Genomic DNA, 22,626 nt, shown 5'->3' with positions numbered 1-22,626 from the left:
CCCACCATCAGTGAGCTCCTCCTGACAGGCAAGGCCGGGTAGCTAAGACGCAAGTTGACACAGTGGGAAGCACAGGAGGTGAATTTGTCAGTCAACTCAGGCAGTCAACCCATACACTCTGATACCACCACTTCATGGCGAACGCCAGTTGTTGTGTATGTGCGCATTTTGCGATAAATGTATGCGTGTAAGTGTCGTTATGTGTGTTAGGGTGTCAACGTGCCGTGTGTGTGCTTACGTGTGTGTGAGGCTTGCATACCTATGTGTATGTATGTATGCATGCGTGTGGGTTCATTAGTAAGCATGTGTATGTGTGTGAATGTGTATGGGGAGAGGTTAGCGCGCTCTGCTACGAACTCGGCGACCCGAGTTCAACTCCCGGTCAATACCGGTCGTGGGCCTCCGCTGGATCGACTCAGCCTCAACTGAGCACAGAACCTGCGGTGTGCAAACACAGCACTTGTCTCAAAAGTCTGTTAAGGCTATGCGGGGAATATTTGTCTCGTCTTTGTGTGAATACGTGTGCATGTTTCTGTGCATGTGCGACGACGTTGGACCAGGTTGTAGGTGGGGAACTGTAGGGGAGGCGACAGTGGGGATATGCGACAGGGGAGGAGGGCATAGGAGGTGGCTTTCGGAACGAGGCTGTAGGAGAAGCTTTAGGGAAGGCTGTAGTGGAAGGGGGTGTCGGCAAGGCTGTAGGGGAGGCTGTAGGGGAGGCTGTACGGTTGGCCAAAGGGGGGGGGGGTGGCTGTAGAGAGGAGGCTGTAGGGGTGGCTATAGGGGAGGGTGGAAGAGGAGGAGTCTTGGGTCGCTATAAGAGGAGGCTCGTCCTGGGTCCATGCAGGTGATCCAGGACCCCGAACTCCAGCACAGGTGCGATTCCTCAAACTCACTGGCAACATGACGACCATCATCATCACACTCGCCATCTACATCCTCAACACAGCAGCAACATCACCATCATCATCATCGCAATCTGCATCGCTGTCTAAAATATCAAAATCGGAACCACCACCAATCCCATCAACATCATCATCACCTCCGCTATCAACATCACCATCATCACCATCGATCTCACCATCGAAACTTTGAAACCCTCAGCACATCGGTATCACCATCAACATCATAATCATCGTCGACATCAGCATCCTCACGGTCCACATCACCAACTTGAATCACACCACCACCATCCACATCATCTTCAACTCAAGGCTTATGACCTGTTTCTATAATTTCGAATGGTAGTTTTATTCAGGCATTTTGTGATTATTTTACCGTTTAATTTTTTTCCCTCTTCTCACTCTTACGTGTTTAAATTATTAGTATTATATTAGCGTCTTCACAACGTGTGTAGAATGTTTGTGGTGTACCCGACCTCTTGTGGAGTTGGCCTCACGCCTTGCGGAACGAAAAGGCGCTCTCTCTGAAGAGAGTGGGAGGGGTGCCATCAGCAGCGGCCTCTGTGGGGGAGGCTAAAACAAGAACCGCGTTGTGAGAACGCCGTCGCGTCGGTGACCTCGCGACAGAGAAGATATCCCATCAGGGCTCCTGCAGCCACTAGCGGCCGCTACAAAGCCGCTGTTGTGAGCGGTGGCGGTCACAACGCGTTGTGAACATCAATTTGTGTTGAACACAATCCACTGCTGGATGAAAGCCTCTCCACGCCGCGGCCGTTGTTTGACCATACTTCACCGCGCTGGTTAGTGCGGGATGGTGAACCAGGAGTGCTGTGGTGAGGGTAGGAGCCGGAGCCGATTGAGACACCACTGATCGCCACTGATGGTGGCCGTGCCCTGGAAGCCAGGGTTCACGAGCGCAGCGCACAAACCATTGCGCCACCGTTCCACACCCCCACACCCTGACGATGAGAATGCGTCTTGAGCTCGCCTCCTCCTCCACCGCAAACTCACCACCACCTCCGCATCCTCACCACCACCATAGTAAACTCCGCCTTTTCACCACTACCACCTCCCTACCAACACTGTCACCTGCATCCACCATGACCACCCCACACTCTTACCCGCTGCTCATCCTCAATCCACCACCACCTCTTCACTCAACTACTGCCACCACGCGGCTCTTCACCTCCTCAATCCACCACCTCCTCAATCCACCACCTCCTCAATCTACCACCTCCTCAATCCACCACCTCCTCAATCCACCACCTCCTCAATCCACCACCTCCTCAAACTCCTCCCCGCCCACGCAGAATGGCACACATGTTGAAGATGGAGGGCGGCGCCATCCCGGCCAGCTCCTTCACCGTGTCCTCCTCCTCCTCGTTCAGCACCTCCTCCTCCTCCTTCTCCTCTTCCTCCTCCTCCGGCTTCTCCTCCTCCGCCTCGGGCTCGTCCAGTTCCGGGGCCGCGAGCTCCAGGTGAGCAGCGATCGGATTCGTCTCTCCCGTGTGTCTCTGTCTCCGTGTATCTCTGTGTGTCTCTGTGTCTCCCGTGTCTCTGTGTGTCTCTGTGTCTCTGTGTGTCTCCGTGTCTCTCTGTGTCTCTGTGTGTCTCTGTGTCTGTCTCTGTGTGTCTCTGTGTGTCTCTGTGTGTCTCCGTGTCTCTGTGTGTTTCTGTGTCTCCGTGTGTCTCCGTGTCAATGTGTGTCTGTGTGTCTCTGTGTGTCTGTCTCTTCTGAGTCTCCGTGTGTCTCTGTCTCCGTGTGTCTCCGTGTGTCTCTGTGTCTTCTGAGTCTTCGTGTGTCTCTGCGTATCTCTGCGTGTCTCCGTGTCTCTGTGGCTCCGTGTGTCTCCGTGTATCTCTGTGTCTCTGGATCTCTGTGTGTCTGTCTCTTCTGAGTCTCCGTGTGTCTCTGTCTCCGTGTCTCTGTGTGTCTGTGTGTCTCTGTGTCTCTGTGTGTCTGTCTCTTCTGAGTCTCCGTGTGTCTCCGTGTGTCTCTGTGTCTTCTGAGTCTTCGTGTGTCTCTGTCTCCGTGTCTCTGTGTGTCTGTGTGTCTATGTGTCTCCGTGTCTCCGTGTCTCTGTGGCTCCGTGTGTCTCCGTGTATCTCTGTGTCTCTGGATCTCTGTGTGTCTGTCTCTTCTGAGTCTCCGTGTGTCTCTGTCTCCGTGTGTCTGTGTCTCCGTGTGTCTCTGTGTGTCTCTGTCTCTCGTGTGTCTCTGTGTCTCCGCGTGTCTCTGTGTCTCTGTGTGTCTGTGTCTCTGTGTGTCTCTGTGTCTGTCTCTGTGTCTTCGTGTGTCTCTGTGTCTCCGTATATCTCTATCTCTCCCGAGTCTCCTTGTGTCTGTTTTCTTGTAGTTGTTTCCCCTCATTAATTAGCTGATAACACCTTGATATATAGAGGACTGCAGAGCTTTGGGTTAGATCGCGTGAATATAAATGTGTCGTTAAACCCGCCACAACCGGACAGCCGATTAGGAAGGGTTGACACGTAACAAAACGTGCAAATTGGTTACGAGTTCATCACTAAACCGGTTGTGTGTTGGATAATGAACCCACCACAACGTTTACAATTCGAGTATCGTCACGTTTCGCCGGTATTTACAACCAGCACCATCAGGCGATCCGCCGTAGTTTTGAAGAAGTCTTCCTGTTTACGTCTTAAAGTTAAAGTTATGTTTTGGTCCGTAATTCTTTCGTCAGAATATTCTTCACACCCTCGAGAATATGAACAAACAAAGCAATCGACCTCACGACTACGATTACGTAAAAAGCGGTGTCCCTGTGGCTCCCCCGAGTATGGGAGGACCGCGAGAAGAGCGGCTGTCTCTACCGTTACCATAGCAACAGGCCGGGTTGTCTCGGGTAACCACAACCTCATTCGGAGCCTCCTCGAGCAGCAGCAGCGGTGCGAGTCGGCCCGCAGGCAACTTGGCCTCCTCCTCCCTCTCCTCCCCCACACAGCTCTGCCCCTCGAGATGAGGGCGCAGTGTACAGACGAACCTCGCTTAGAGGACATTTTGTTAGGAGTAAGTAAAAAAAAAGGAAAAAATTTCAGAAAATGAAAAACTAAATCGACAAAGTGCCTCCGAGTGAGGACACACGGCAGTGCTCGCCCGGGGAGACGTCCCGCGCCCATTGTTCTGATGAGAGCGACGCACACTCTGAGCCAACCAGACCCCCCCCTCACATCCCGTCACACTCTGAGCCAACCAGACCCCCCCCCACACCCCGTCACACTCTGAGCCAACCAGACCCCCCCCTCACACCCCGTCACACTCTGAGCCAACCAGACCCCCCCCCACACCCCGTCACACTCTGAGCTAACCAGACCCCCCCCCACACACCCCGTCACGCACGGCCTTGTGGGAGCGCGTGAACTCAGCCCGAGTTGATATTCCAGCTCCCCCACGTGCAGCGAGTTGATGGCCTCAGCTGGCAGGTCACCGGTGACTGCCAGGTCTACCCATGTCCCCACGCGTCTCCTACCCACGTCCCCACGTGTCTCCTACCCACGTCCCCACGCGTCCCGCTGTGTCTCCCTGTTTGACCTGGCATCTCAACCATTGTCCTTGTGTCTCCCACGTGTCCCCAACCCCCCCGTCCCCGTGGCCCAGCTCGTCCGCCATGGGGCTCGGCTCCATGAGTCTGGAGCAGACGATGAAGGTGCAGAGCGCAGCGCAGCAACTCCTGGGCAAGATGAAGGCGAGCGACAAGTGAGTGGCTCCTCACCACCACCACTCCTCACCACTCCTACTCACCACCATTCCTTACCACCACCACTCCTCACCACTCCTACTCACTGGTATCCACCACTGACACTCCTCACCACTGCTACTCACCACCACTCCTCACCACTGGTATCCACCACTGACACTCCTCACCACTGCTACTCACCACCACTCCTCACCACCACTACTCACTGGTATCCACCACTGACACTCCTCACCACTGCTACTCACCACCACTCCTCACCACTCCTCACCACTGGTATCCACCACTGACACTCCTCACCACTGCTACTCACCACCACTCCTCACCACTCCTCACCACTGGTATCCACCACTGACACTCCTCACCACTGCTACTCACCACCACTCCTCACCACTCCTCACCACTGGTATCCACCACTGACACTCCTCACCACTGCTACTCACCACCACTCCTCACCACTACTACTCACTGGTATCCACCACTGATACTCCTCACCACTGCTACTCACCACCACTCCTCACCACCACCACTCCTCACCACTACCACTCCTCACCACTCCTACTCACTGGTATCCACCACTGATACTCCTCACCACCGCTACTCACCACCACTCCTCACCACTGCTACTCACTGGTATCCACCACTGATACTCCTCACCACTGCTACCCACCACTCCTCACCACTGGTATCCACCACTGACACTCCTCACCAGGGCTACTCACCACCACTCCTCACCACCACTACTCACTGGTATCCACCACTGACACTCCTCACCACTGCTACTCACCACCACTCCTCACCACCACTCCTCACCACTACTACTCACCACTACTGCTCACCGCTTTACTACTCACTGCTACTCACCACTACACTTCACCACACCTCGCCACTACATCTCACTGCTGCATCTCACCACAGCACCTTCATCACACCTCACTACGACAACGCATCAACTACTCCTCACTACTTTACCTCGCCTCGACTCACCGAAACCACTGCCGGTGGGAGCCGCCTACACCACCGCCTCCACCACCGCCGCCACCACCACCACCACCGCCACCACGACCGCCACCGCCACCACCACCGCCGCCTGCACCTTTGAGGCTGCCAGAATCGGGGCAGCTGTAGCCGTGTGAATGGCCGGGTGTGTGTCAGGGTGTGTGTCAGGGTGTGTGTCAGGGTGTGTGTCACGGTGTGTGTCAGGGTGTGTGTCAGGGTGTGTGTCAGGGCGTGTGTCACGGTGTGTGTCTCTGTGTGTGTCAGGGTGCGTGTCAGGGTGTGTGTCACTGTGTGTGTCAGGGCGTGTGTCACTGTGTGTCAGGGCGTGTGTCAGGGCGTGTGTCAGGGTGTGTGTCAGGGTGTGTGTCAGGGTGTGTGTCACTGTGTGTGTCAGGGCGTGTGTCAGGGTGTGTGTCACTGTGTGTGTCAGGGCGTGTGTCAGGGCGTGTGTCAGGGTGTGTGTCAGAGCGTGTGTCAGGGCGTGTGTCAGGGCGTGTGTCTGGGCGTGTGTCAGGGTGTGTGTCAGGGTGTGTGTCAGGGTGTGTGTCACTGTGTGTGTCAGGGCGTGTGTCAGGGTGTGTATCACTGTGTGTATCAGGGCGTGTGTCAGGATGTGTGTCAGGGTGTGTGTCAGGGCGTGTGTCAGTGTGTGTGTCAGGGTGTGTGTCACGGTGTAGCTGTTGTTGCGTAAGGCGGCCGGGCGTGGTCTCCGACACCCACCCCCTCGTGTGCCGTGCCGGCCTTCATAGGTATTGCTCGCTAACAGCACTTGCCCCAACATTATATCAAGGCTACACGGGGGATCTTTGTATTTGTTGTTGATGTTGTTGATGTTGTTGATGTTGTTGTTGTTGTGCAGCCACAGGGGATCTTTGTTGATGTTGTTGTTGTGCAGCTATGCCAGCCTGGAGTTCGTGGGGTGGTGCCAGGAGCTGTCCACCTCCCTCAAGCAGTGCAGCACGCTGGGTGGACGAGTCCAGCTGGCCGACTCGCTCACCGCACAGGGCTGGGCGGGTGAGCAGCGCACCACTCACCACTCACCGCCCACTCACCACTCACCATTCACTCACCACTCACCGCACACTCACCACTCACCGCACACTCACCACTCACTCACCACTCACTCACCACTCACTCACCACTCATCACTCACTCACCGCACACTCACCACTCACTCACCGCGCACTCACCACTCACTCACCGCGCACTCACCACTCACTCACCGCGCACTCACCACTCACCACCCACTCACCACTCCCCGCACACTCACCACTCACTCGCCAACCACCCGCACCATACCACGCTCACCACTCACTCGCCAACCACCCACACCATACCACGCTCACCGCACACTCACCACTCACTCGCCAACCACCCACACCATACCACGCTCACCACACGCTTACTACTCACTCGCCAACCACCCACACCATACCACGCTCACCACACGCTCACCACTCACTCGCCAACCACCCACACCATACCACGCTCACCACACGCTCACCACTCACTCGCCAGCCACCCACACCATACCACGCTCACCACACGCTCACCACTCACTCGCCAACCACCCACACCATACCACGCTCACCACACGCTCACCACTCACTCGCCAACCACCCACACCATACCACGCTCACCACACGCTCACCACTCACTCGCCAACCACCCACACCATACCACGCTCACCACACGCTCACCACTCACTCGCCAACCACCCACACCATACCACGCTCACCACACGCTCACCACTCACTAGCCAACCACCCACACCATACCACGCTCACCACACGCTCACCACTCACTCGCCAACCACCCACACCATACCACGCTCACCGCACGCTCACCACTCACTCGCCAACCAACCACACCATACCACGCTCACCACACACTCACCACTCACTCGCCAACCACCCACACCATACCACGCTCACCGCACACTCACCACTCACTCGCCAACCACCCACACCATACCACGCTCACCACACGCTTACTACTCACTCGCCAACCACCCACACCATACCACGCTCACCACACGCTCACCACTCACTCGCCAACCACCCACACCATACCACGCTCACCACACGCTCACCACTCACTCGCCAACCACCCACACCATACCACCCTCACCACACGCTCACCACTCACTCGCCAACCACCCACACCATACCACGCTCACCACACGCTCACCACTCACTCGCCAACCACCCACACCATACCACGCTCACCACACGCTCACCACTCACTCGCCAACCACCCACACCATACCACGCTCACCACTCACTCGCCAACCACCCACACCATACCACGCTCACCACACGCTCACCACTCACTAGCCAACCACCCACACCATACCACGCTCACCACACGCTCATCACTCACTCGCCAACCACCCACACCATACCACGCTCACCGCACGCTCACCACTCACTCGCCAACCAACCACACCATACCACGCTCACCACACACTCACCACTCACTCGCCAACCACCCACACCATACCACGCTCACCACACCGTGATTCGGACAGGCACGAGGGAGAGATCCTCACGGGGCTGGTGATGATGACAATGTTGGCGATGTGGATGTTGACGATGTTGGCGATGTGCAGGGGTTCTGGTGAAGGTCCTCTCGGGCCTGGACGCCGAGGGGCTGGAGTTCGTGGGGGGCTCCGCGCTGCGCCTCGTGCTGCACGCCTCGCAGCTGAGCGCCGACTTCCGCACGGCGCTGGGCCGCGCCGGCGGAGTGCAGATCCTGCTGGGCAACCTCGCCGCAGTGAAGGACTCCGCCGATGACGAGGTGCTGCCCACTCCTCGTCACCCCTCCTCCCCCCCCCCTCCCCCCCCCTCCTCGTCACCCCTCCCCCCCCCTCCTTGCGCCCCCTCCTTGCCCCCGTATAGCCTTAACAGACTGTTTGGGGCAAGTGCTGTTAGCGAGCAGCACATCTGAAGGCTTGCACGGCACACAAGAGGGTGGGTGGCCAGCACCACACCTGACCACCTTTGTCTCCCTCGTGGCGATGTTTACACACCGTATTAGGTACTAATTTTAGGCTGAGTCGACCTCGGGGAGGCCTAGAACCGGTTTAGATAATTGTCACTAGGGTTGAGTGTAAGGGGGAATCGAACTCGGGGTGCCGGGTTCGTAGCGCAGCGCACTAACCGCGACACTGCCGCTCCTGACACACACACACTCTCAACGCGCACACACACTCTCAACGTGCACACACTCCCATCGGTGATGCTAGGATTACAGCTGTCCTCCGCCAAACTATCCTCTGCCAAACCAAAAAGTTTGCCGGTTTGCTTCGCCAGTGCGAGTATGCATCTGCACGTTGTGTTGAAACAGCTTTAGCACGGAATTGTTATCTACGTGTTGTCTTGAGTGGGGCTTTCGTCCGTGTGTTGACCCACGATCACCAGTTGGACTAATGAACGGGCCGTAGATGACGGCGAGTTGCAAAAAATTTTTGCATTTTCAAAACAGGATTATTAATTATTGCATAGCCACCTTTATTTTATTATAAAAATACATCGCAAAATGCGTCTGCCGGATGCTTGCAGCCTCTTGATGCCATCTCAGAAAAATGCAGAGATGTATCCACTTAGGCAGCATGAACTAAACTGAACTGGTAGGCTTAAGGCCCCGGTATTTATTATATTATTTATATTACTGCAAAGTTCTAGAATGTTCTAGAAGTTACTCCAAGTTTACTCAGCACTGAATCTATCTGGAATGTTCTGGAAAATAGGTAAATTTCAACATCACTGTCCTGGTCACAAAAGCAAAGTTTATGGGGAGTAATATCCATTTTCTGTACTTTTGAGGCATAAGCAATTAGGAAATAACACTTACTACCCAGGAACAAAAAAAAATTGTGACACTGTTATCGGAAGTTTGTATCATCACGTTTGCAGGGCATGGGCACATGACGTAACGCTCAGCAAGCATCCACCCAGCCTGCACGATTGTGCTAAAGTATAAATTATGTTAAGGAGTCCCGTTACACACGCTGATTGGTTGGAGTGCGTGACGTCACCATGACCAACCAACCAGAGGGCAGTGTTACAGGAAAAAATATTATGATGTAAACATTTAGAGGATCGCAGAGCTTGGGCGATCGTTGGTCGCGCCGGGTGGCTACTGCTGCTGCTGCTGCCTTCCCACTCGTCTGCGGTTGCTCGTCAGCGCCTCGTAAGTCGTGACGCAAGCAAGATGTGCGTGGTGCGTGCTGTGGCATGGTGCGTGTGGTGTGGTTTGGTGCCTGTGGCGTGGTGCGTGTGGCGTGGTGTGTGTGGCGTGGGGTGTGTGACGTGCTGTGACATGGTGCGTGTGGTGTGTGTGTGGCGTGGGGTGTGTGGCGTGCTGTGACATGGTGCGTGTGGCGTGTGTGTGGCGTGGTGTGTGTGGCGTGCATGATATGGTGCATGTGGCGTGGTGCATGTGGCGTGGTGCGTGTGGCGTGGTGCGTGTGGCGTGGTGCGTATGGTGTGGTGTGTGTGGCGTGGTGTGGTGTGTGTGGCGTGTGGTGTGTGGCGTGGCGTGGTGCATGTGGTGTGGTGTGAACGCCGTCTTCCGGTGACAGACGGCGTTCGCTCAGCTGCTGATCTCGCGGCTGGCGATCAGCTCGCTGTGGCACGTGGCCACCGAGCGGCAGAACCGCGCGTTGCTGCGCACTGAGGCGGCGCGCGCGTCGCTGGGCGCGCTGCTCGCCCTCAAGAACGCGCAGGTGCGCGTCGGGGCCACGCTCACCACCTGCCTGGCGCTCGGCGAGAGCACGGCCGAGGAGCACGCCGTCAAGTCGGGTGAGACGCCACTCGGGGAGGGGTAGAAGGGATGGGGGGGTGGCAGAGGGAGGGGTGAGAGGGGGAGGAGTGAAGTGAAGTGATTTGGATGGAGTGTGGGAGAGGAATAGAGGTGGAATAGGAGGTGTCACGAGCGGTGAGCAGTGATTGCTATTGCGAACGATGTCTTGAGTGATGAGCGGTGTGGCGAGTGGTGAGCGGTGTGGTGAGTGGTGAGCGGTGTGGTGAGCGGTGAGCGATGTGGTGAGCGGTGAGTGATAAGCGGTGAGGCTAGCGGTGAGCGATGTGGTGAGCGGTGAGCGATGTGGCGAGCGGTGAGCGATGTGGCGAGCGGTGTAGTGAGTGGTGAGTGGTGAGCGATGTGGTGAGCGGTGAGCGATGTGGCGAGTGATGAGCGATGTGGTGAGTGGTGAGCGGTGTGTGTGCGGTGCAGGGCACCTGTCTTCCACGGTGAGCTGGCTGCGTGCGGCGCTCAACACTGTCCTGCTGGAGCACGAGGGGCACAGCCTCCTGGAGATCCTCACCACCCTCGCTCACCTCGCCCGCCTGAGCGCCTGCGCCACGCCGGTACGCTCAAGCCTACACAAGGACAAAGATCCCCCGTCTAGCCATTTGGTGGCAAGTGCCGTTGGCGAGTGGCAGCACCTACGAAGGCCGGCACGGGTTGGCAGCCAGCACTACGATCAGCCACCGTTGTCTCCCTAGTGGCAATGTTTACACACCGCATCAGGTACGCGGGACCAGTTGAGTTAATCGTCACTGGTGTTGGTGGCCGTGGTCGGGAATTGAACTCGGCTGGCTGGGTTTGTAGAGCAGCGCGCGAACCGCTACACTACCATAGACACAACCGCTACACTACCATAGACACACGCGTGTGCGTGCGTGCGTGCATGTACGTGTGTGTGTGCGCGTGTGTGCGTGCGTGTACGTGCGTGTATGTGTAGGGAGAGTAGAGGAGGTTACCCTACTTAACCTGAGACGATGTGCCCTGTTTCTGTGGTATGGTGTGGTGTGGTGCGGTGTGGTGCGGTGTGGTGCGTGCGGTGTGGTGCATGCGGTGTATGTGGTGCGGTGTGTGGTCGGTGTGGTGCATGCGGTGTGATGCGTGTGGTGTGATGTGTGTGATGCGTGTGGTGTGATGTGTGCGTTGCGTAGCTGTTGGAGGCGGGCGCGGTGCCGCTGGCGGTGCAGGTTCTGCGCCGTGGGCGTGAGGAGGAGCGGCGCGCAGCCACCACCATCGTGTGGCAGCTCGCCTTCCACCCCGGCCTACGCAACGCCATGCGCCATGGTGCGCCTCCACCAAACCACACTGCACCGCATCACGGGAACCACACCCCCCCACACCACACACCATAACACACACCACACCGCACCGTGGGAACCACACCACACCACACCGCACACCATAACACACCGCATCACGGGAACCACACCCCAACACACCACACACCATACTACACCGCACCACACCACAAACCATACCAAAAGCGCACCATACCACAAACCAGACTGCGCCACACACCACACCCCACCGCACCACAGGAAATGGACCGCACCGTGGGAACCACACTACACCGCAGGAACCGCATCCATTGATGTTGTTGTGATGATGTGATGATGTTGTTGTGATGATGTGACGATAACATTATGTTGTGATGATGATGCAATGATTACGTGATGATGATGTTGTGATGTTGCGGTGATGATATGATGATGATGATGCTGTGACGATGGTGGTGGTGGTGGTGTAGATGAGGAGCTGGCGAGGGAGCTGTCCGTGCTGCTGAGGGGAGGTTCGCCCTGGCTGGCGGGGGCCGCGCGCGGCATTGGTCTCCTCCTCCTCACTGAGAAGTCTCCACGATACGTGCTGTCTCGCGAGGGCACCCAGCCTGGTACGACTCGCACTCACTCTGACACTCACTCACACTCTCATTCACTCGCACTCACTCTCATTCACTCACTCTCATTCACTCACTCTCACTCACTCTCACTCACTCACTCGCACTCACTCTCATTCACTCACTCACACTCACTCACTTACACTCACTCGTCATTCTCTCATCAAAATCTCACTGTGCCCCCCCCCCCACAGGTGGAGCTGGCCCTGGTGCATTATGGGTAGCGGAGTCAGGTCAGGAGGTGCGGCTTGGCAAAGCGTGGACCGAGTGGGAGACGTTCCCACACAGTGAGAAGCCGCACCGCGCTGCAGCAGCACAGCCATACCAAACACATACCACCACGATACACCACCACGATGCAAAAATAACCTGTATAGCCTTACAGACTGTAGGGGCAAGTGCTGTCTGCGAGCACCTATGAAGGCCGACACGGCACACGAAGGGGTGGGTGGCCAACACCACGCCCGGCCGCCTTTGTCTCCCCAGTGGCGATATTTTACACACTGCATCAGGTACTTATTTGAGGCTGAGTCGACCTAGGGGAGGCCCAGTACCGATACAAATAATTCTCATTAGTGTTGGCCTTGAACGGGAATCGAACTCAGGTCGCCGGGTTTGTAGCGCAGCGTACTAATTTCTGCACTACCGCTCCCCACCCACGATACACCACACACCTCACCATATACCTCACCACACACCCCACCATATACCTCACCACACACCCCACCATATACCTCACCACACACCTCACCAGACATAGAATGACCCTGGACCTGCTCTCTCGGTGTCCGTGCAGTGTTCCCCGTGTACGCGGCTCGCGAGGGAGGGGTGGTGATCAGCCACGACGGCGTCCACGTCGCCACGGCAACCGCCCTGCGTGACAAGCTGCAGGTGAGGCGCGCTCACCTCACTCGCTCGCACGCAAGGGCGGGTGGCCACGTGGCGAGGGGCACGGGCCGCCTCGCCGCCTCCTGCCTCTCCCGCCTCACCCGCTTCTCCCTTGTCTCCCGTGCGTTCGCCGTGTGCCCCTGTGGGCCCAGGCGCGCGGCGTGCGAGTGTGGATGAACACGGAGCCCCTGAGTCCGCACTCCCTGGACCAGACGCTCGCAGCCATTGAGGCGGCCGGCGTCGTCTTCGTGACGGCCACTAACGCCTACCAGGACAACCCACGGTGCCGTACTGGTGAGCTTTCCATGCGCTCATCCCACCGGCGACGACACCACCGGGCGACATCGCCGCTGAGTGGTTGCGATGTCGCCACCGTGCTCGACGTGCCGAGCCGATTGCCCTTTGACGCTACCACGTAAGGTGTGCAGACCTCGCTGCTGGAAGGTCACGGGAAACACTCAGGGGCCATGGGTTGACTGAGATGCACCACCTGTACCCCTCTACTGTGCCCTCTACTAGAAGTTTTAGCCACCCGGCGCTCTACTCATTGTTGTGAGCGTCGCTCTTCTACCTTCCACTGTTGTAGGAGGGCAACTGCCTCTAACTGCCCAATAGTCTCCTCCAGAGAGGCTGATCTTAACACCGCTAGTATCAGTCATCGGCAAGTCCACTCAGCTCCAAATCCTCTTGGACTGCATCAGTCCATCTCTTCTCCAGCCCATGCCACACACATTTAGCCCCCTCTATTTGACCAAACAGAAGCTGCTTGGGCAAGCGGTGACTGGGTATGTAGGCTACATGATCCAGCAAACAAAGCTTCACCTGCTGGAGGAGCTGATGGGACTGTATCCAGATCTTTCAATATTCCGTGAGCTCCTCACACAATTCAGCCTGGTTGAACCTAGGATGGATCGTAGGCAGGCCAGCCTGGATGTATGGAACCAGCACAGATGTTCCTTTAAAGGGCTCCACGTGTCGTAACCATACAGAAGGGAGGGCATAACTGTGCCTAAGAAGACCCGAAACTTTGTATAGAGTGATGACCAGGTAGCATCCAATAATGTGGGAGCCCCAAGGACATCCCTGTCTCACCCCAAGGTGAACAGGGAATGGCTCTGACTCCCGGCCATGCCTCATCATCTGCCCTCTCCCTCTGTGTTGACACTGCTGCCCCCCTTTCTCTTATCGCTCCCCCCCCTTCCTCAGAGTACTCGTTCGCGCGGATGTTCGGCAAGGCGGTGGTGCCGCTGCAGGTGGAGCTGAGCAGCTCCGTGGACGGCTGGCTCTCTGCGCTGCGCGACTGGAAGCTGCTCGACGGAGCGCCCACGCTCAGCCTGGTCGACGGTGAGATCGTGGTCAGGCATTGCGGCTCAAAGGTCATGGTCAAGGGATTGCAGCGTCTGGGTCGAGCGATCATAGAGGACGCTGGTGTCGCCCGGCACTCTTGTGTGCGAGCGTGCGACACACACCTCACCCCCCCCCCCCGTGTCCCCCCCCTTCCCCCCCTCCACCGTGTCCCCCCCCCCCCCGTGCCCCCCCCTCCCCCACCGTGTCCACCCCCGTCCAGGAGAGGGGCACCCCATGGCCGCCCCGACCACTGGCATCGGCTTTGTCATCAACTCCCCGGCCAACATCCAAGCCTCCCTCGCAGCCATTGAGCACGCCGTGGACAGATACCGCACCGTCTACGTGCAGAGTGAGGGCGCTCACCACAGCACACACTCACCGCAGTCTCCTCCTCCACATAGTCACACACAGTCATACAAACAAAGATCCCCCGTGTAGCCTTAACAGACTTTTGGGGCAAGTGCTGTTAGCGAGTAGCACCTACTCGCTAACAGGGGGTGGGTGCCCAACACCACATACTCTTAGTTTTTTTTTTTCCGGTAAAGTCACGTAGGTAAAAAAAATAAAAAAATAAAATATATTATAAAACTCAATTATAGAAATAATAGAAATAATAATAGAAATAAAATAAAAAATCACGACGTTTTGGAGGCAACACAAGTCTCCGTCATCAGGTGGGACCATCACAGCTAAATTTACTGTATCAAGTGAGGCAAAATTCCAAGAGACAAGCTCTTAAATACAAGTTAAGGGGGGAGGAGGGGGGAGGGGCTTATCTGAATGTGGTGCCCAACACCACACCCGGCCACCTTTGTCTCCCCAATGGTGATATTTACACACAACACCAAGTATTAATTTGAGGCTGAGTCGACCTAGGAGCCCAAGGACTAGTTCAGATATTCGTCACTGGTGTTGGCAGTGAGCGAGAATCCAACTTGAGTCGCCAGGTTCGTAGCACAGCGCGCTAACCGCTACTGCTCCCAAACACTCACCACACTCACAACAGCACACACGCTCACCACACCCCCATGTTCTCCTCTGCCACATTCTCCTCTCCCTGCAGACTCCCGCGCCGCCTCCGACTGGGCCCCCTTCAACCCCGTGGGGGTCCCGTATGGTGCCCTGGCTCAGGGTCCCTGGGGCCCCGCGCCCAGCCTAGCTGAGCTGGGGGTCAGCGGTCCCTATAACGTGGGCCCCTACTCCGGGGAACCCCACGCCGGGGGGCCCTACGCCGGGGGGCCCTACGCCGGGGGGCCCGTGGCCTACGCCGGGGGACGCATGTGGAGCCGCAAGTGTGACTGCCGCTGGGTTCCCCTGGAGGGAGGAGCCTCCTCCTGGTGGGGGAAGCAGCCCGAGGGGTGTCAGTGCCACTGAGCCTCCGTGGTCAGCTCACCCACTCACCTGCTCCTCCATGAACCACCAGCTCACCCGCTGCTCCGTAAACCAAACGCTCACTTGGTCGTCCGTCAACCACATGCTGATCTGCTCCTCCATCAACCACCCACTCACCCGCTCCTCCATCAACTACCCGCTCACCCGTTCGACAGTACTGTCAACCACTCGACCGCTCCAACAACCACAACCCAACCGCAAACGCCATGTGTCCCTCACCACGACCACCAGCTCAGACGCCATTACCCAACCACAACAACCGCAATATACACTACCACACGCCCCACTCCACACTGCTAACGTCACCACTACAACAATCACAAACCACCGCATCCTGACCACACGCGCTCAACCACCAACTCTACCCTGTGTGTGGTGCGGTTTTTTGTTTCAGGTTGAATGCTTAAAGCTGAAAGAGCTGCTCACACGGACTCCAGCAACTCACCCACCCGCTGCTGCTGCCGCACACCCAGAGAACCCTGACACACCTGGAGACTGTGTCGCACGCCCAGTGAACACCTATTGCTCCACATCCACCGCCATCCCACACCACCACGAAAACCACCACCACCCACCACCACCAGTGAACATCAAACAAAGATCCCCCGTATAGCCTTAACAGACTGTTGGGGCAATTGCTGTTTGCGAGCCCCTATGAAGGCCGGAACAGCACACGAGCGGGTTGGTGGTCAGTACCACACCCCAGTGGCGATGTTTACACACTGCACCAGGTACTCAATTGAGGCTGATCTGACCTAGGGGAGGCCCAGGACCGGTTCAAACAATCTTCACTGGTGTTGGCCGTAAGCGTAAATCGAACCGGTGTAGTCGGGTTTGTAGCATAGCGCGTTAACCGCGACACGACCACTCCACACACCACCACTGAAACAACCTTCCCCACCAGCGAACATCAACAACACCCCACATCAACATCACCCCACACCAACCCACACAAACCACAAGTGCACTCCGATCACGCGCAGACAGCTCGCACACCATGCGGTGTTCACCACCTCGCACACCACGCGCACACCACGCGCAAACCACGCGCACACCACGCGCACACCACGTGCACACAACCACCCCATGCACACCGCGCCTTGGACCGCTGGGCATCGCACACCGCGCTGGTCCCGTGTAGCTGCCTGCTTCTGTCTGCGGGGCTGAGGACGCACACCCCGGCTTTTGCTTGGTGCTGGGAACAGTAAAAGTGCTGGGAACAAAATCCAGAGTCTGCGTCTTCTTCGAATACACTTTGTGTGTGCCACGTGTTTGTGTGTGCCGCGTGTGTGTGTGTGTGCCGCGTGTGTGTGTGTATCAGATGGAAATTCCTCCAGTATATCCATCGAAGGTTTCTCAAACATGTTAGTGTAGGGTCAGAGGACATTGCTATTCCACCCCAATGTGAATAGAAAATGGCTCCAACTCATAGCTTTACCTGGGCCTGCCCACCATCATGAACAGTGCTCAGGATCTCCAAAAGCACGAATAACCCAGAGCCCTGGTCTATTGATAGTATAATTGGCCTATGCAGCAGATGTGCCAGTTATTGCACTGATGTGTGTGTACGCCTGTACGGGGATGGTATGGCTACGTACTGTGTAAAAGAAGTTCAACAAACGTGTACACACACAACTGCTATTCGCCACTCATTGCCGGTAACGTAACCACCGCGCTTGTGCCAGGCTATGTGCACTTTAAGGCCACGTCAAGTGTCAGGCTGGCTCGTAGGAGAGGTCATGGCACAGACCCGGGTGCCATGGTTTAACTGAGATGACTGGCAGATGCTGTGGGGCTCCACGCCCACCCCGTCGACCTCACGGGGAGGGTGAGACGCCACTCTCTCCTCTTCCCTCTTGGTCACCTGGCACATGCCTGTTCACGTCGTCTCGAGAAGACAAGCTGGCCAACTGGGGCTGCTCGGGATTAACTTATCGGCGGGAATTACGCGCACCACACCTCGACGTGCGTCGAGGCACTGCGCGAGGATGCCCATGCACACTCTCACACAGAGTGAACCACAGCACCGCTACTCCCCTCGCACAGACTAACACGGCGTGCTCACCACTGTGCCACCAACTATCACCGGAAGGCGCGCATGACGTCACATCCTATGACGTCATCGCACCGGAAGGTGCGTGTGACGTAACGTCCCCGACTACTCTACATTACCCCCCCCCCCCGTGAAAAAAAAATCAGCCGACCCGGCTGTAACCAATACGAAAGCGGAGCCCGGCAACCCGGACAGAAAGACATAACAACACTGATAGAACGCATGTGACATGTGTGTGAAGGCGGGACCGCCTGCAAGAACATGAACCCAACATTAGGGCAGCACGGTAAAAACAAAAAGTTTGAAGACCTTCATCACACGGGACAACGTGTAACTGGGCGATGACGGCTGGTGGCCGATGAAAACGGCCGCACTGGCCATCACCGGAGCCGCGTGCCCCTCGAGCGTGTATGTGCCACAGGCCCGCTCCCCTGCACGGCGTCGGCCGCCGGCACAGGCGGCCCGCCAGCAGGCGACAGGCCCGTCGCCAGGGCCTCCAGTGGACGAGGCGTCGTCGCAGGTGTCACTGGCGCAGTGGCGTAGCTAGGATATTTTGTGCCCGGGGACGAACTATAAAATTGGCGCCCCCCCCCCGTTTAATCACATACCAAAATGTAATTACAAGACATGTAGGCTGTGTGTGGCGGGATATATAAACTTTTAGGTTGAGGTGTAGATTTGTGCAGTAGTTCCAGGCTGCCGCGCCCGCCGCAATAAGTTATCATGTAACGTTGTAAGCCTCATTTTGGCGCCCCTTTACCTTGGCGCCCGGGGACACATGTACCCCCTGCCCCCCCTAGCTACGCCTCTGCACTGGCGAGGGCTCTGCAGGCGCACACACAGGCCGAACATCGCTCTTGCCATCACGATCCATGCGGTCCGGCTCGTCGGACGCATCAATCACCGGCCGCTCAGGAAGTGGGGATGAATCCACGAGGCTCGTTGGCACATATCGTTTGAGCCGGGACAGGTGCACTATCCAGTGCCGGCGACCGAACCGAATCCGAACACATTGCGGCCGATAGACTTCCACGACCTCAACAGGGCCCTGCCAAGGGCGATGCAACTTACGAGATGTGCCAACTGGTACTTGGGAGCAGTATAGCCACGCCTTCTGGCCCCTTTCCCATGGAAGGCCGGCAGCTTGATGTTTGGGCAGGTGCTCATTAGCCGCCTGCCGGTTGGTTGAAATGTCCTCATGCTGCTTGCCGTGCCTCGCGCAGCCGGTCGAGCGTGACCCTCATTTGAGCGGGCACTGATTACCCCTTTTTGGAAGACCCTACGTCCATTTGGACGTGCATTGGGGGCTCAGGTTCTCTTCCATACATTAAATAAAAAGGCGAGAACCCCGCTGAGGCATGAGGAGCCAACCTGTCCGCAGCCAAAACCCCCGGAACGAACAGGTCCCAGTCCGATTGGGACGTATTCACGTGGTGGCACAGCATGGACGTGAGGGTGCGGTTCAACCGCTCTACCATCCCGTTGGACTGAGGGTGGTAGGGAAAAGTGCGGATTTTCTTGGTGCCAAGGAGGTCGCACACTTCCTTGAGCAACCGACAAGAAAAATTCCGCCCTTGGTCAGTTAACAATTGTTCAGAACGTACCCTTGGACGAACGCCTCGGTGATGGAAGAGGCCGATTGGTCCACCAAAGGCCATGCCATAGGCGTGGCCTCTGGTACTCGACTCCCACCAAGAGGTACCTATGGCCCCGTTGGGATGCTGGGAATGGGCCCAAAATGTCGAGTGCCACGAGCTCATTAACACGAGAAACCCGGATGGACTGCAGCGGGGACTGATCCTGGCCAACTGGGGCCTTCCTCCATGCACATTCGTGGCAACCTTTAAAAATGAGTGCCACATCACCCTCCATACCCGTCCAGTAGTAGTCCCGTTTAAGTGTCAACAAGGTCTTATTGTAGCCAAGGTGCATACGTTTCTCGTGAATGGCTCGGTTCAATTTACCTCACAAGGCAGTGGGTACAACCACACAATAACATTCCAATTGGGCATCCCAACGTATGAGGAGGCCGTCATGTACAGCGATCACCGAGGCAGCCAACGGAGCTGAGCTCTGGGCATTTGGCCCAACACGGCGTCATAGCCTCAGCATAGAGGAATTCTCCATCTGCAACTTGGACCATACCTCTCGGGGGAGTCCCAGGCCAAAATCAACAGGCAACACCACACCGATGCAACCAACTGGGCCGCGGTGTCCACTGGGGCCTTGCAGCGGCTAGAACCCAGGGCACAAGCACACCTTCCCTCAATAGGCAACCTGGAAAGCCCATCAGCATTTCCATGCTGTGCCCCCTTCCCGTGGATGACGTCAAAGGGGTACTCTTGGAGTACATCGAGCCAGCGGGACAGCTGACCCGAGGGCTGGTCAATCCGCAGCGAATATTGCAGGGCCGCATGGTTGGTCCAGACGGTAAACCGCCTGCCATATAAATAGGGCCTGTACAGCTGCACGAAGAATACAATGACCAGCAGCTCCCTCTGGGTCACACAATACCGCTGTTCAGCGGGGGACAAAATGCGGCTGCCATAGGCCACCACCCTTTCAACTCCATCGACCACCTGAGCCAGGACTGCCCCAATGCCCGTGTCGCTGGCATCGGTGTCGAGAAGGAAGGGTTTTGAAAAATCAGGGTACCCCAAGGGCGGCGCATCCGCCAAAGATGTGCGAAGCGCAACAAATGCGGCCTCCTCCTATATGCTCCAGCAAAATGTTTGACCTTTGGCAGAGAGTGCATGCAGTGGCTTCACTATCGTTGCAAAATCACGCACAAACCTGCGATAATACGATGCGAAGCCGACAAAGCTATGCACCTCGACGACAGATGTGGGAGTCGGTCACGTCCGGACACAAGTTGTCTTCTCTGGATCCGTGGCGACACCTGACGCACTAACAATATGTCCCAAATACTTCATCGATAGTTGCCACAAATGACATTTCTGGGGTTTGAATTTCAAGCCCACAGCACGCACTTTGACGAACACTGACTCAAGATGTTGCAAGTGCTCGTCAAACGTACGGCCGAAAACAATAACATTCGTCCAAGTAAATTAAACAAGACTCCCACTGCAGCCCTGCCAAGACCATCTCCATGAGATGCTGGAAGGTGGCCGGGGCCGAATGGAGACCCATAGGAAGCCGATTGAATTGGAACAGCCCCTGGGGTGTGCGGAACGCTGTCTTGGGTCTAGAGGCCTCGTCCAGTGGCAATTGCCAGAAGCCTGAGAGCAAGTCTAGAGTTGAAAAGAACTGCGCACCCGAGAGGGTGTCCAGGGAATCATCCATGCGAGGCAATGGATACGCATCAGCCACCGAGATCTTGTTTAATTTACGAAAATCGGTGCAGAACCAGAGACTCCCATCCCGTTTCTTGACAATCACAATAGGGGCACCCCAAGGGCTAGTGGATGGGGAGATAATGTCCGCTGCCAACATCTCGTCGACGGCCAAGCGGACATGCTCTTTTTCCGCTGGGCTGAAGCGGTGCGAATTTAGCTGAATAGGAGCCGAATCGCCCATGTCTATGTGATGTTCCAAAAAAGTGGTGCGACCAAGATCGAATTTACTCTGACTAAACACATCAGTGAACCTCTCAATGAGTTTGCTGGTGCTCCTTGGGGGATAACGAGGCATTCTCATTACACAGCGCATCGATCCACGATACGTCAGTCTTCCCCGCGTGCATCATGCCCGCCACAACCCCTCCAGCCGGCCTAGCGTCATCGGGTGGAGGAACCAGGATTGCATGTGCCAAAATGGTGCCGGCCAGAACCACGATCGGCAAGGGCCCCGAATTGAGGACCTGTAAAAAGGGGTCCTGGCACTCTGACATGGCCGTCAAGGCGCCTACCAACCCATCCATTCTCGAAAAGTAATTGGAGGGAGACAAAAGGATGCCCGTCTCCGGGGAGTCCAATTTCAGGGGTCTGCGCAGCCTGAGGGGTAGCAGGATTTGTGACACCGGCAGAACGGTCATGGACACCTTGTTCAAGGCCTGCACAATGGCGGCAAGGGGGGACAGAACCGTGGGAGATTGCAAGAAGTGCAACCGACCCCCTGACGGCATTTCCACACAACCTTGGTCCACGAGGATCTTAATGGGCATCTTGGCCAAAAAGTCAGTCCCCAAAAGACATGGCACTGCCTAGGTCCTGGAAACTAGAATGGGCCCCACCAATTCAATTTCGCCAAACCTGACCAAAGCCACAATGTGGCCCAAAATGTCCAAACTGCCGCCATTTGTGGCAACACAAGCCCCCTGAACCGGCCGTAACAGACCAACGTTGTGTAGCAACAACTGAAAAATGCATTCGGATATAATAGTTGCGGACACGCCCGTGTCCACCAAGACCCGCACTTCAACCCCCTGCACATACCCGGTCACCCCCGAGGACCCAGCAGCGGCCGCCACAACCCGATGTGCAAGCGCATCCCATTGGCGGGTCTGCCTAGGTCACACGGCAAATGGCAACGAGCACAAAGGGGGTGACCCTGACCCCCCAGAGATGACCCTACAATGATGGACCCTAACCCCGCTAGATGTGTGAGGTGAGGGGAGCGGCCGTGTGATCGATGCGTCGCAACTCGCCTGGAGCCCAGTAGCTGATGCTG

General features: G+C 56.8%; 2 protein-coding genes across 4 annotated transcripts; both read left to right on the top strand.

Annotated features, from left to right (window-relative positions):
• Positions 1-833: 833 nt before the first annotated feature.
• LOC144727932 (uncharacterized) lies at positions 834-11,372 on the top strand. Its single transcript, XM_078607061.1, has 8 exons — positions 834-876; positions 2,213-2,380; positions 4,519-4,617; positions 6,510-6,628; positions 8,226-8,413; positions 10,200-10,419; positions 10,853-10,986; positions 11,364-11,372. The coding sequence occupies exons 1-8, from the start codon at positions 842-844 to the stop codon at positions 11,370-11,372; spliced, it is 972 nt and encodes a 323-aa protein (XP_078463187.1). The 5' UTR covers positions 834-841.
• Positions 9,652-17,169, top strand: LOC144728161 (uncharacterized). 3 transcript variants are annotated; one of them, XM_078607494.1, is made up of 11 exons: positions 9,652-10,419; positions 10,853-10,986; positions 11,575-11,707; positions 12,171-12,311; positions 12,512-12,604; positions 13,114-13,208; positions 13,358-13,499; positions 14,412-14,549; positions 14,773-14,901; positions 15,616-15,935; positions 16,339-17,169. In XM_078607494.1, the coding sequence occupies exons 3-10, from the start codon at positions 11,698-11,700 to the stop codon at positions 15,924-15,926; spliced, it is 1,059 nt and encodes a 352-aa protein (XP_078463620.1). In that variant the 5' UTR covers positions 9,652-10,419; positions 10,853-10,986; positions 11,575-11,697; the 3' UTR covers positions 15,927-15,935; positions 16,339-17,169. The 3 variants fall into 3 exon arrangements, with proteins under 3 accessions (XP_078463620.1, XP_078463622.1, XP_078463621.1); XM_078607496.1 differs by having other exon boundaries at positions 9,653-10,419; positions 15,616-15,889; XM_078607495.1 differs by lacking the exons at positions 9,652-10,419; positions 10,853-10,986 and having other exon boundaries at positions 11,335-11,707.
• Positions 17,170-22,626: the final 5,457 nt, after the last annotated feature.

This window comes from Lampetra planeri, chromosome 27, assembly GCF_965212315.1.
Source record: "Lampetra planeri chromosome 27, kcLamPlan1.2.h2, whole genome shotgun sequence".
Lineage (NCBI taxonomy): Eukaryota > Metazoa > Chordata > Hyperoartia > Petromyzontiformes > Petromyzontidae > Lampetra > Lampetra planeri.
This window is presented reverse-complemented; position numbering and strand designations above follow the sequence as displayed.

Bases quoted from the DNA above. Each gene is read 5' to 3' on its own strand.
- LOC144727932 (XM_078607061.1), top strand. From the start codon at position 842: ATGCAGGTGATCCAGGACCCCGAACTCCAGCACAG. The intron at 6,629-8,225 runs GTGAGCAGCGCA...GGCGATGTGCAG, and splicing joins CACCGCACAGGGCTGGGCGG to GGGTTCTGGTGAAGGTCCTC. The intron at 8,414-10,199 runs GTGCTGCCCACT...TTCCGGTGACAG, and splicing joins AGGACTCCGCCGATGACGAG to ACGGCGTTCGCTCAGCTGCT.
- LOC144728161 (XM_078607494.1), top strand. The intron at 14,550-14,772 runs GTGAGATCGTGG...ACCCCCGTCCAG, and splicing joins CACGCTCAGCCTGGTCGACG to GAGAGGGGCACCCCATGGCC. The intron at 14,902-15,615 runs GTGAGGGCGCTC...CTCTCCCTGCAG, and splicing joins CCGCACCGTCTACGTGCAGA to ACTCCCGCGCCGCCTCCGAC.